This window comes from Osmerus eperlanus, chromosome 8 (genome assembly GCF_963692335.1).
Source record: "Osmerus eperlanus chromosome 8, fOsmEpe2.1, whole genome shotgun sequence".
Lineage (NCBI taxonomy): Eukaryota > Metazoa > Chordata > Actinopteri > Osmeriformes > Osmeridae > Osmerus > Osmerus eperlanus.
In genome coordinates, this window is record NC_085025.1 from 10347044 (window position 1) to 10360240 (window position 13197).

The 13197-nt window shown below is 47.6% G+C and overlaps 1 protein-coding gene across 2 annotated transcripts in view; it reads left to right on the plus strand.

Moving 5' to 3' along the window:
• Positions 1 to 12689, plus strand: part of akap12b (A kinase (PRKA) anchor protein 12b) — a 38774-nt gene extending 26085 nt beyond the window's left edge. For both annotated transcript variants that reach the window (XM_062467206.1, XM_062467207.1), the window contains 2 exons: positions 3975 to 8669; positions 10175 to 12689. In XM_062467206.1, coding sequence (XP_062323190.1) covers positions 3975 to 8665 — 4691 coding nt within the window. In that variant the 3' untranslated portion in view covers positions 8666 to 8669; positions 10175 to 12689. The remainder of the gene's footprint in view (positions 1 to 3974; positions 8670 to 10174) is intronic.
• The last annotated feature ends 508 nt before the right edge of the window (positions 12690 to 13197 follow it).

Consider the following 13197-nt stretch of genomic DNA (forward strand, 5'->3'; position numbering starts at 1 on the left):
TGGATCTGATTATGTATGTGGATCTGATTATATATGTGGATCTGATTATATATGTGACAAAGCGAGGGGTCACGGTTGGCTGCTACTCGGTCCTAAGTGTGATGTTTGGGACAAGCCCAGAGACCGAATGCCACACCTTTAACGGAGAGAAACAGAGAAAGAGAGAAACAGGGCGAGACAGAAAGGGGGGTTGTCCTAATGGGGGTTACTTTATCTCCCCCCCCCCCCTCTTGTTTCTTGTTATTGTGTGGAGTAGACAGCTTTAGTAATTGGGGCAGGGATTTGCATAGATCTGGCAAAGTTGGCTAAATAATGTCTGGGCAGGGAAACTTGGAAGTAAACTTCACATGCTATACCTCTCTCTCTCTAACTCTCTCTCTCTCACACACACACACACACACACACACACACACACACACACACACACACACACACACACAAGACACATATTGACTAAAAACCCAACTGACAAACTATCAACTTGCAGATCTCACTGAAGATTCTGGGGAGTAGATTTAACTGTGGTGGCCACAACAAACGTGAAACTAAGTCTCAGAACACACACACACACAGTTGGTCCCCAGCAGAGAAAGGCATTTAAACTATGAGTGTGTGTCAAATATCTAGGCCTGGGTTAGACGTTAGCCCCAGGGCAGCATCCGTCATACCAGACCCCCCCTACCACCACCTCTCATCTACCCTTACTCCCGGATCTCTCCCTTCACCACACACATTCCTCCTTGTACCAGTTCAAATCACCACCCCCAACCCCGCACCTCCAACTCCTCTCCTCATCCCACCCCATCACCTCCTCAACCCAACTCCCCTTTCCACTCACCCCCCCTGCTCCTCACCCCCTCCCTTCACCCATGCATCCTCGTCTCCTCACCCACCATACACATTCTCCCCTGAGCACACACTCACATCTAACTCCCTCCCCCACTCTCTAATCACCCCCCCCCCACCCGTCTAACCAGTCAAGAAGTCTCTCTGTTAACAGTTCTTTGCCTGTAAAACAAAAGATCAAAAAGTCTATGTAGACGCCAGTACTCTATTAAATCAACATGGCTCCTGCGTTTTACTGTGTGCAGTGATCCACATGTCCCATTCTGGCCAAGTCAAGGGCCTCTCTGCTTGCACTGTAATTAGATTTTATAGGGCACCATCTTTCATTATCACTATCAGGAGTCAATGCAAAGGATACATGAATATACACCATGAGCTTTATATTTATGGTGGTTACCCATAGAATTAGTGTTGTAAAGTAAGTGAGTCCTGTGCATCAGGAACTGTGTTTATGGCCGTGGTGCTCCCCCCAGACTTGACTTGTTTGCTTAACAATAGAGAGGCATGACAATGTAACAACTACCCTAACAATAACAACTATGTGAGAGCCCACCTCCCACCATCTCCAATTAGCACCCCCCCCCCCCAGCACCCCCCCCCCCCCCACTGCACCCCTCCTTAAATTGTCTAGGATTTCAATCCTCCTTTTTGTGTGTTTACAGTTTGTATAAGCGGTCTACATTGTGACTCGGTATTTCCAAATGTATAAACTTGTTGTGTTTGTAAATTGCGATTATTTTAGACAATAGGAGATTTGGACTCCCTCCCTTTCTGTTCTGGGGTGGGGGGTTCTGGGGTTTAAAGGCCCATTGTGTGGGCGGTGTTGCGTGGGGGATGTTGATGGCACTGCTCATACTAGCCTGCCTTTAACTTATCCTGTGTCTGGGGGGATTTGGGTTAAGGCAACTTTTAGTTGTGGAGGCCCTATTTGTTTTTAGTGGAGTGGGAGGGGGTAGGGCTGGGGGGCTGGGGGTGAACTCATTAATGGGGGCCCATATGGGCCTTTAGTATCATGAGAGCATTTACACAACATCTGCTGGGACCGAAACTCTGAAATGAAAGCAAATAAAAGGCTCTGTTTGGAAGAAGAGAATCAAAAGTGTCCGGTTGTGTTTGGAACATCATAAAATAATGTACTATATCCCGGGGTGTCACACATAGCTTGCATTCCTAACGTCAATCTCACAAGCACAAGATGGATATTGTGAGCCGCAGTCACAGTAGCAGTATATGATGGCGCTGTATATTGTGGAGATTTGGGGTTGGATGCTTCTGTGTTTGGTGAATGGTTTTGCTCCAGAGGTTCCATTGGTCAGCGTTGTTTTGTTAACCCATGAATGTGGCGGGTTGGGGCCATGATATTTCAGGAATGCTATTCCACAGTGTGAAGTTCCAGAGCTGTAATTTAACTACAGGAAGTTGACAGATTAGCATGATAAACTTGGATGGTCAACCTAAAACTGTCTCTCTCACATAGCCAGACAAGTACTAGTCTTTCATTTGCCATAGCTGGTGCGCTATTTTGGTTGAGGAAATGCAAATTCCTTAAAATTGTTACTTATAATAATACCTTTCACATTCCTTCAGACTATTTTGTTTTTAACCGTATTCCCACATTCCATTACCTTAAAGGAGGTTATACATACATTGTTTTTATTGCACTCAAAGAGAGAGTTATACTTGGATATTAAAATAAAAGGGAATACCAGCAAGTACTGTACGAGGGAAAAGGTTTCAAATAGACTATGTTTTATAGATGTACGTGTGTGTGGGTATGATAGATGTAGAAGGTGTATGAGAATGTGTGTCTGCCTGTCTGGGTTTGTTTATGTAGGTAAGGTGATATCTGTGCATTAAAAATGCCAGGAATTTGTTTTGAGAGCAAGGCTAGGTTGAGGTGTCCCCAGAGGGAGGTGTCTCAGCACCAGATGTGAGCTTTCCCCTGCTGTACGGGGATGTCAGCAGGGGATGCTCTTGTGGTTAGTGGTAACTGATTTACATTTTTGTACTCGCTGTGATATATTGTTTTCATTATTGTTGCTTGTTTTTCTACAGGTACACTTGCACTTATAGCGGTTCATGTTGTTTAATTGTAACTTGTTTAACTACATGCTCTTATGGTTCTTCCCTTTGGCACTTACTTTGGTTGTTCACAATGTGTGCGTCATGTTTTGGCTACTCGCAATGTTTTTGGGGCTATCTTGTTGTTATTATCAGTGACCTATGCACTTTGTAAAGCTCTCTCTTGGAAGTCACTTTGGATAAAAGCGTCTGCTAAATGAATACATGTAAATGTGTAAATGTGTAAATGTAAGAGAGTCTCGGGGAGAACACTCACCCCACCACCATCCAGCCCCCCACCTATGCCCCACTCAAGTCAAAACAGAGATAGACACGACAGGAATTCCTGGGGTTATGTGTGTGTGTGTGTGCTCCTCAGTGATGGGGTGTGTGAGGGATTGTATTTGTATGTCTATGTTTGTTGCATGGTAGTCAGTAGCTTATCATATATGGTTCTGTCAGACAGCTTATATGCGCAGACATGGATGAAGAGATTCTTTTTGGAAGAAGCAACAGAGCACAACACAGACATTTTGAGCTTGTGGTTTCACTTACATAGTGTTGTGGGACAAGGTTGTAGTCCCAGGGTTGGCAGTCGATATGCTTTCATTGCATTCACTGCAAAGCCTCCTCCAGGGGTTGTTGAATTTTGTTTGTATTTAAACTTTTGAAATGTGTTGGCCTTTGAACACAGGCATTAAACTAGCTGTAGCAAATTCCAATCTGATTGCAATTAAGTATTCACATGCTTGCTGAAATCAACTCAGGGGGTCAAACTTTCTCATTTCTGTTGTTATTCGGAATTGATTGTTTCCAGATGCATATATAATTCCATCATAAAGTTGCAGAATGAGTAAATCTGTTTCTTGTAAAGTATTTATAATTCAGTCAGATGTTGTCGTCACTCTGATACATTAGGGGTTTATGGGATGATACATGTTATTTTATATGATAAGAATAACTAAATGTCTTTTGTAGAGTATATCTTTCCACATTTGCTTAACAACTTACCTGAAAATATATTTTCAATATTTATACTAAACACATTTTCCTCTCATTTGTTTCAGTCGGCCAGACAGACGGCGGGTCTCAGAAGGAGGAGGTTCCTGAGACGATGGACACCCTCCAAGGGGAGGTGGCCCCCCAGGTCAACGGAGAGAAGGAGGAGAAGGGGACACCCGATGCGGACGACATCACAGCCGGCGAGGAGAAGGCTGCGGAGGAGAAGCCCGGAGAGGCCAACGAGGTGGGCTTCAAGAAGATCTTCCGCTTTGTGGGCTTCAAGTTCACCCTGAAAAAGGACAAAAACGAGAAGACGGAACCCGTGCAACTGCTGACCGTGAAGGACAAGGACGGAGAGGGGGAGGCCAGCGGCTCTGAGGAGGTGCAGGAAGAAGTGGCTGCTGAGGAGAAGGGGGAGGCCGAGGGTCAGGCCGCGGAGACGGAGGCTCCGTCCTCTGAGGCCACGCCCGAGGCTGCGGCAGACGTTGAGACTCCGGCTGATGCCGTGGACGGAGAAGCGGCCTCAGAGGAGGCACCAAAGGAGGAGGGGGAGGAGGAGGGACAGAAAGAATGCGAGGACCAGGCTGGATCTCTTACCAGTCCGCCTAGCCAGGAGGTCACCCAGTCCCCCTTCCGGAAATTCTTCACACAGGGCATCTTCTCCAACCTGCGCAAAAAGGCCAGCATCAAGAAGCCCAAAGAAGAAGAGCCAAAAGAGGGCACCGCTGAGGAGGAGGTCAAGGAGGGAGAGGAAGGTGCAGAGGAGAGGGAGAAAGCCGAGGTAGTCAAGGAAGAGGTACAGGTCGCAACCCCTCCAGAGGAATCCACGGCCGAGGTTGCAGTTGAGGACATTCCCATAGCTGAGACAGCCACCACTAACGAGGTCGTTGTGGAGGTTAAAGCTGAAGCCGAGGTTGCCATGGAAACCCCGGCTCCAGCAGCAGCTGACACTACTGATGAAGCCAAACCAGCAGAGGAGATAGCTGAGGAGGCGACGGAGGGCGACAAGGCACCAGCAGAGGTCGCCCATGAGGCTGAGTTGCTGTCCTCCCAGGAGAAGACAAAGGCCCAGGGAAGCCCACTGAAGAAGCTCTTCACTGGGGCGGGCCTGAAGAAGCGCTCAACTAAGAAGCAGAAGGCCAAGAAAGACGCAGAGGCTAAGCTAACCGAGTCTGGGGAGCAGGCTTCAGAGCAGTTACAGTCCTCCACTGAGTCGACCGAGGGCCAGAAAGTCAGTAGCAGCCCTTCGTCCCCAGAGGACTCGGGGGAGCACATCGCCGGAGCAGAGGCCTCTCAGGCTGAGGCTGGCCAAGAGGCAGAAGGAGAAGGGACCACCTCGGACGGGGAGAAGAAGAAAGAAGGTATCCTCCCCTGGTCCTCCTTCAAGAAGCTTGTGACACCCAAGAAACGTGTCAAAAGGCCCTCTGAGAGTGAGGATGAAGCCCCCGGCGACAAGGCCAAGACAGCCACCCTGTCCTCCACGGAGAGCACCGTGTTCATGGACAAACCCGCCAGCGAGGAGATCAAACCGTCCGAGGAGGAGCTGAAGACTGAGAATGCGGAAAAACTGGAGAGCAGCACTGAGGAGCCCAAGAAGAAGATGGACACCTCAGTGTCCTGGGAGGCCCTGATGTGCATGGGTGGTAAGACCAAGAGGACCAGGAGGACCTCGGATTCAGATGATGATGAGACCAAAATCGAGGAGGAGGTGCAGCCAGCTGGAGAGGAGAAGGCCAACACCACCGAGTCACCTCTCGTCAGTTCCCAGGAGGCTGAACCAGAAAACACTGTGTCATCCCCAGAACCACACACCAGCACTTCAGATGGAGAGGCGGTGTCCACCTGGGAGTCCCTGAAGCGCTTCGTCATCCAGCGAAGGAAGTCCAAAACCGAGGAGAGGACCGAGGAGGCAGCGTCTTCTGAACAAGTCCTCTCAGACAGTGAAATCCCCAAAGAGGAGTCCTCTTTCTCTTTGAGAAAACTCATCCCCGGACGCAAGAAGAAGAAGCTTGAGAAGCAGTTCTCCTCCGACGTGGGCTCTGGTGAGGAGGACTCGGACACCCCGGGCGTGGTTCCTCTGTCAGAGTACGACAACGAGCCACAGGCTCCGACCGAGGAGACGTCGGAAACGGCTCCAGCTAAAGTCTCGTCCGAGGACAGATCCCCTTCGTGGATCTCCACCCTGGCGGTCGCAGAGGAGGTTCATGAGCCGCTGAGTGACATCCCCGAGGAGGGAGACAATGCTGCCACGCCCAAGTCAGCCGACACCAGCATGGCTGAGGACATCGTGGACCTGACGACAGAGGAGGCGTTGGCAGCCCAAGAGAAAGTGCCCGAGCTATCTGCTGTAGAGGTGACCGAATTACTCCCCGCGACCCCAGCTGGAGAAACCACCCCTGTTCCAGATGCCCCAGAGTCCGAATCAGTGGATGTTGTTCTGGAGGAAGCGGCGGAGGTGCTTAGCGAGATCCCTAGTCAATCAAGCGTCCCAGTGGAAACGGTCCCACTGGAAGAGGCGGATACCAATTTGGAGCCCCAACCACCAATTGACTTTGCGGAAGTGGAGACAAAGCTCGTGCTGATGGCACACGTCAAGGATGAGGCCACCGCCATCTGCACTGGATTAGGCACCAAGGAGATTGCAAAGCTGGCAATAGAGAAGCCTGTGACTCCCGTTGTGGAGTGTGTCTCCGTGGTCAGCGATGCTCTGGTCGCAGAGGTCCCTCTTGAGGACAAAGCTGAAAAGATTGAGGAGGCCGTTGCAGCTGAAGACCCTGTGTTTAAGGCTCAAGTGGAGCAGGTGGAAACCACGGAGCTGGAGCCGGCCCTGGAGAACACCGTGGGAGACGAGAAACCCGAGACTGAGAACGCCAGCGAAGGTAAAGAACCCGAAATCATCAAAGTGGCTGTGGTCCATTCCATCCAGACAGCGGCTGAGATTGTACAGCCACCGGTGGTGTCCGAAAACACTCCCAGAGTAGAGATGGTAGATCCCATAGAACCAACCGTTGAAGAGGTCCTGTGCACTGAGACCGTACAGGTCACTTCAGCTTCTATCGTGGAGGGAAAGAGTGAGGATATGGAGGTGGAACAGATTGTGGCTTCTGAAGAAAACGCTGCAGTTGGAGAAGTGACTCAGGCTGCAGTTTATGAGATGGTTACTAGTATGGTTGGAACCTCCCATGCTGACGAGGCGGTCGAAGCAGCCATTGCTGTTGTGGCCCCCACTGAGGAGTTTGCTACAGCTAAAGAAACGGTTTGCCTCGTCGCCCCACTACCTATGGAGCCTGATCAAGTGGAGGTCAAACAAGAAGCAATGATGGAGAATGCCTCAGTCCCACAAAATTCCATTTGTGACATTCAAAGCCAGGTGCTGGCAAAGGATGTCCTCGTTGCTGTTGCAGAACTCGGGGTGGAGGGTGACACTGAAGCAGCAAAGTCAGAGGTCAGCGGGGTTATTGTGGAGGTCACTGAGAAGATCGAGGAAGACACCAAGGCAGAGGAAGAGGCAAGCACCATTGAGGAGCAGGGCATGGTCATCGCCCAGGTGGTCATCCAGAATGCTTTGGACAAAGTGGCAGAGAATGAGTCAGAAGAAGAGAAGCCTGCCACTCTGACCACTGATATACCAACCACTGATATCCCAACCACTGATGCCCCAACCACTGATGCCCCAACCACTGATGCCCCGCCCACTGATGCCCCAACCACTGATGCCCCACCCACTGATGCCTCAACCACTGATGCCCCACCCACTGATGCCCCAACCACTGATGCCCCACCCACTGATGCCCCAACCACTGATGACCCAACACCTGTCCAGGCTGTCTTAACGATAGAGAAAGAGGTGAAAAAGGCACCAGAGGAGCAACCAGTCATTACTGGGGTATCTGTAGTGAATATACAAGCAGAGAAACCTGCTCCAGAAGCACCAGCAGAGGCTGAAACAGCAACACTATCAGTCTACGAAGCCGTCCAGGTCATGGAGACAATTGAAGTTGAGGTCATCGACGAAGAGGCTCACAAGGAGCCTGAGGAGACAGTCAAACCGGAAGTGAATACGGATCAGTTAAACCAGGCAGTGGAGGTCAACGTATGTGAGGAGAAGGTGGAAGAGGTAGAAGAAGAAGTGAGGGAGATTCCAGAGAGTCAGATGAATGGGAAGAGCGAGGAGATCAAGAAGGAAAACGACATAGCAGAGGAAGTGTTGCCGGAAGCATCACCCACTGAGATCAAGGATATTCAACCCAAGGTTCAGCATGCTGAGGTGAAAGAGGTGTCTGAGGCAGGCCCTGTAGAAGCAGTAACGCAAGTTCTCAAGACCCCCTCTCAGCCGGAGGAGAAGAAGGAGGCTGCACCAGTAGTCCTTCAGGCCACAGAGGTGGTTGAGGAGCAGGCAGTAGAGGAACTCCAGATTGAAGCTGTGGTGGAATTTGACAGCACTGGTGTCACAAACAATGTGGATGCAGCAGCCCAGGATGCCCCTGCCGTCGCCACTGTGGAAATGAACATGATAGCAGACCAGGAACCAGCACTGGAGGAGGCTGAAAATCATGTGTCTACAGATACTGCTGTCACAAGCCAAGAGGCCCAAGTCGCTGTGGCAATCGCCAGCCCTGTGGAGCCGGCGGTGCCAGAGACTGAGAAGGCGTCTGCAGCGAAGTGCGCCGAGGTGATGGCACAGGTAATCGAGGTGATCGAGGAGGCAGTGAAGGAGATCGAGCCTGTCTCCACGGAGCTTACAGCAGCATCGTGAGCAGGTGAGCCCTCCAAACCACTTCCTGTTCGAACTCTTCTTAGTTTTAATCATAAATGAGTGTCCTAGTGAGAAACTAAAGACATGTTGATGCCACCCCCACCCAACTAATTAAGCTGTATGCTTTAGTCTGTAGTTTTCTTCTGTTGTTACACTGGCAAACAACCTACCATACTATATTTCATTAGAACAAATTCTGAGGGTAATTATTTGGCATTTAAAGGCAATAGAAAATAGAGAAAAAACGGTTGCTATTTCCAGAATTCCTTTGTTGGCCTATCACACAATCTTCTCATAGTGGCTTTTTTAAAACATCAATGAGCCCTACTTTTATTAGGGGGGAAGGGGATTTGCTGGCTGGCCAGATGAAAAAGCTTTTGTTCAAGCCTCAAGTAACCAGGGGACCTTCAGTATCAAAGCAGGAATGCCGTGAGTGACCCCTTGCTTTGTAGGCTGGGTCTTAAAGGGAAGCGGTGTGTGTGAGGGGCAGATGAACTTGTGCTGACAGACTGATTATGATTCCTCCTCCCTCCCTCTCCTTCTCCTCCAGCTCCTCCCCCCTTTTCTCACTCCATCACACATTCAATAAATAGCCTGTCAGAGTACATGTTATCTACATTTATTAACACTTAAAGCTTGAATTTACTCTTAATATTAAATGTGCCTTTTGTGTCCACACGCAGCTTGTTGAGGCTTCTTAAAGGGTGTTTGTCTTCACTAGAATACGACCAGATTAATTTTGGCCTGTTATATAATTTGTTGTTAAGTTTTGCTGTAGTCCAGGAATCTAAAATAGGAGACAAGAGGATGAGAAAGAGAGGGAGGGAGGCGGGTGAGGGCAGGGCGTAGCTCTGTTTAATGTTTGATAAGCAGTAAAGCAGCACTGCAGCAGAGGAAAGGAGGAATGAGGGGATGAGACAGAAGGAGAGAGGAGTGCTGTGAAAGGGAGAAAAGCGGGATTGTGCCAAAAGAGTAGAGACAGTTTGGAGAGTTGCAGCCGTCGGATAGCAGCTTTAGCACAACATCCCTCCCACACTAGGTACATGCTGAGTCTTAAAAATAAACTGGACAGGAGAGGTGATAGAATACAGTGGGGACTCAGGGGAGGGAGCATAGGAGAAAGGGAGGTTTAAGAGAGATGTATAACGTGAAGTCACTATACAGAAGATGTGGACAGATAAAAACAGAGATGCAAAAAAAGGTTGATTTGGGAGATTAGCTGAGAAACAGAGAAAGGGAGCAAAAAATAGAGGTAGCGGTTCTCTGCATTAGCTGGGGAGTGAGATGAGTCAGCATAACAGCAGTCTTTCTAACGACCTAAAAAACACTGCTCTGCACCACATCCAAACGGATGAATTATTTAATTGAATTCATGTTTGATTTTCCTTGGACTGACTAACTGATTTTTCTTTTTATTATTATTTGATTTAAACTTAAAGCAATGTGCGTATGGTCACCTGATTAAAAAAAACTGACACAGCCTTTCTTTTCTTTTTTGTTCCATCACAGCTGTAGGTGCATGATGGATGCCTGGGAGTGTCCAGATCTGGAAGCGTTAGAAAGAAAGAGAGGCTGCTCTGTGGAAACATACTGACACTGAGCTCCGCCCCACCCTGCCCAGAGCGACCGAGTGACTGAGCGACTATTCCACACGTCTCTCTTCTTCATCCCTACCCCCTTCCCTCCCACCCCCCAAGCCCCATCCATCACGCAGCACCAGTCCCATCATAAAGTGACCCGCTCACACACACCCCTCCCACCCATCTCAATTCTTCCCCTCCCAACACACACACACACCATGTTCTTACTGTCACTGTGCCAATGGTGCCCCTCAGAAGCATCCCATCCGCCTTGTAATCAATGTGATGTACGCTTGCTGTCTTAATGACTTTCCATTGCCCTTGCTACAGTGGCAGGGGTGGGTCTGCTGTCTGGTGTGGAGTGTGTATGTGTGTGTGTGTGTGTGAGCATGTGTGTATACGTCTACATGTGACTGTGTGAGTGTGTGTGCGTGTATGTGTGTGAGAGAGAAATAGAGCGAGAGAGAGGGGGGGGGGAGAGAGAGAAAGAGAGCGCGACAAGACAGTGTGTGTTGTCGGAAAAGTTGGAAGATCATTATCTTGTATATTGTATTTATATCTTAAGTATTCTCGTCCCCTTTACTTCATTCTATTTTTTCATTGTTTGTAATAATGTACCCCATCTTCTCATGTCTGTGAACTCAGAACTCTAAAACACTGTTAGAATTCTACAGAGATTCTAACAAAAACATGGTACAAATGCCATTTGGCAGAGTAATAGCATTGATTATAGATTGATGGCAAAATGTGAAAAAAACAGGAGATATCCAGTAGGATTTTGACTTTTGACATGTTCACTGTCACTCTAAACTGTCTCTCTCCCCTCAGCCCTCCGTTATGTTTTCAGCGCCTACTGTAGATATACATACTTCACTGCCTGACTGACTGTGAAATAAGTTACTTACTGAAATATAAATGTCTTTGAATTTCATGTAAAGATACAATAAAACACTAATATTTCACCCTGGTTTGATAATGTGAGAAGACAATGTATTTCGACCTGTGGTTTGCCAAGCAGGGATTTTGACGAAAACACACTGAAACACTTGTGACACTTGAGGGACTGTACTTGGGCAGGCACAACTTGCACTTGCATGGGGCAGAAGTCACATGTGTTTCTCAGTATGTTAGACGGTCTAGAACATGAAGTGTATGGATTCTAGGTAGGTGGTGTAAAACACTGGCAGTAGAGCCTCATGCTGGGTTCACACAGGAGAACAGTGCACTGGCACCCTCTGCTGCCTCATTTGTCTGTTTTAGTCCGAATCTTCCAATCCTCCCAGTTGAGCCAGTGCTGATAGTATCCTCACTTATGTTTTGTGGAATTGATATAGATTTATGAATGGGGGTTAGGAATGTTTTCATTTTATGAAATGTTTCAATTGTTTTCTGCAGCCTACACAAAGATTCACGTTGTAGTGTAGGTGTGTGACAATTTACTAATGACGCTGGGAAGGGGACACCAAGCTAGCACAACTGAGTTTTTTTAGATGGAACACAACACACACATCACATGGTACCAGAGAAAGAGAGGCGCTTGTTTTTCTGTTAATATATAAGCCAAATTTAGTTAGGATCGGTAATCATGGTTGCCCCTCATGATAGGACATCACTAGGATCAGATTATGACTGGGAAGAACTCAAGACTTGGCTTGGGGGTCAGGCAGGTTCAAGTCACCCTGTAAATAGCAATGGAGCTGCCAATGTTGATACTAATTTGAGATGTATGGTTATCAATTGAAGAACAGTTGGGTAATTCCATGTTCCAGAGATTTCTTTTTACTTTGTCGGGAGTGTAGAAGGGGGCAGGGTGGGGTAGAAAAACAAAGTCAAAAGATGATCTAGCTCCATCAATGTCTAGAACAAACCAAATCAATCAGAAATGGCAGAAACAGGAATAGACACATCCTTTCCAAATTCAGTCAAATTGAGGTATTGATTATGAGTAGCTGTTTCCGATTGAACCCTTCATGCCCAGGCAGTGGTTGACTTAGCTTTAGCGTTTACATTGCTCAGCTGACAGACCAAACACAGAGAGAGGAACATAGACAGCCATTTCTGGTTACCACTTCACTTGGATGGATGCATCACATCCACATTTGCTTTCTTGCAACAGAGTAAAAAGACAGAATGAAACCATGTAAAAGACAGTTTTCTTTGTGTTTTTTTGCTATATTTTGGTTTAGACCCCCTACATACCCACCTACGCTTTTTGTAACACAATCTAACTGTGAACCTGGTAACATTTGTACAAATTGTATACCCATGTACCTAAAAAGAAATAATATTGTAATTATAACAAATAACCTATAAGCATTAAAGCATCTAATGTCTCTGTTGCATGGTCTTAATTCTGTCTTTTATATTTTCCAAGCTGTTAATAGAATGGATAAAAAATCATGTCTATATTTCATTCAATAAAGCTAGTAGTATAAAAACATGTACCCATATCTATAAGTCTTGATTTGGTTGTTTATACAGGGTTCCTGCAGGTTTCAGTAGGTCAAATTTGGGGGACCCCGTGGTGTAGTGGGTTGAGAACAAGAGCCTAAAACACAACAACCTGGGTTCAAATCGAGAGCGTAGTGCCAAACACATCCGTGGGCCCAGATCCCTGTAACCGCAGCGCACTCCCCGACTGTCCAGATCCCCCCCTCCCAACTGTCTGTTCAGGTACCCAACTGTCCTACCAGGAAAGACAGTTGGGAGAGGGGATCTGGACAGTCGGGGAGTGCGCTGCAGCTACAGGAGTCTAAAAAGAAATGTACCTTTTATCAGTTTTATTTATAAGTTGAGTTTTATTTATAAGTCAAAGAGCAGAAATGTAGCTGAAAGAAGATCCTTCAGCCAGATTTGAATACAAGACCCCTCACACATTAGCCCACATCCTTAACCACTGAGCTATGAGGGATCATAAGAACCTCCACTCAACATTTAAATTTGACATTGAAC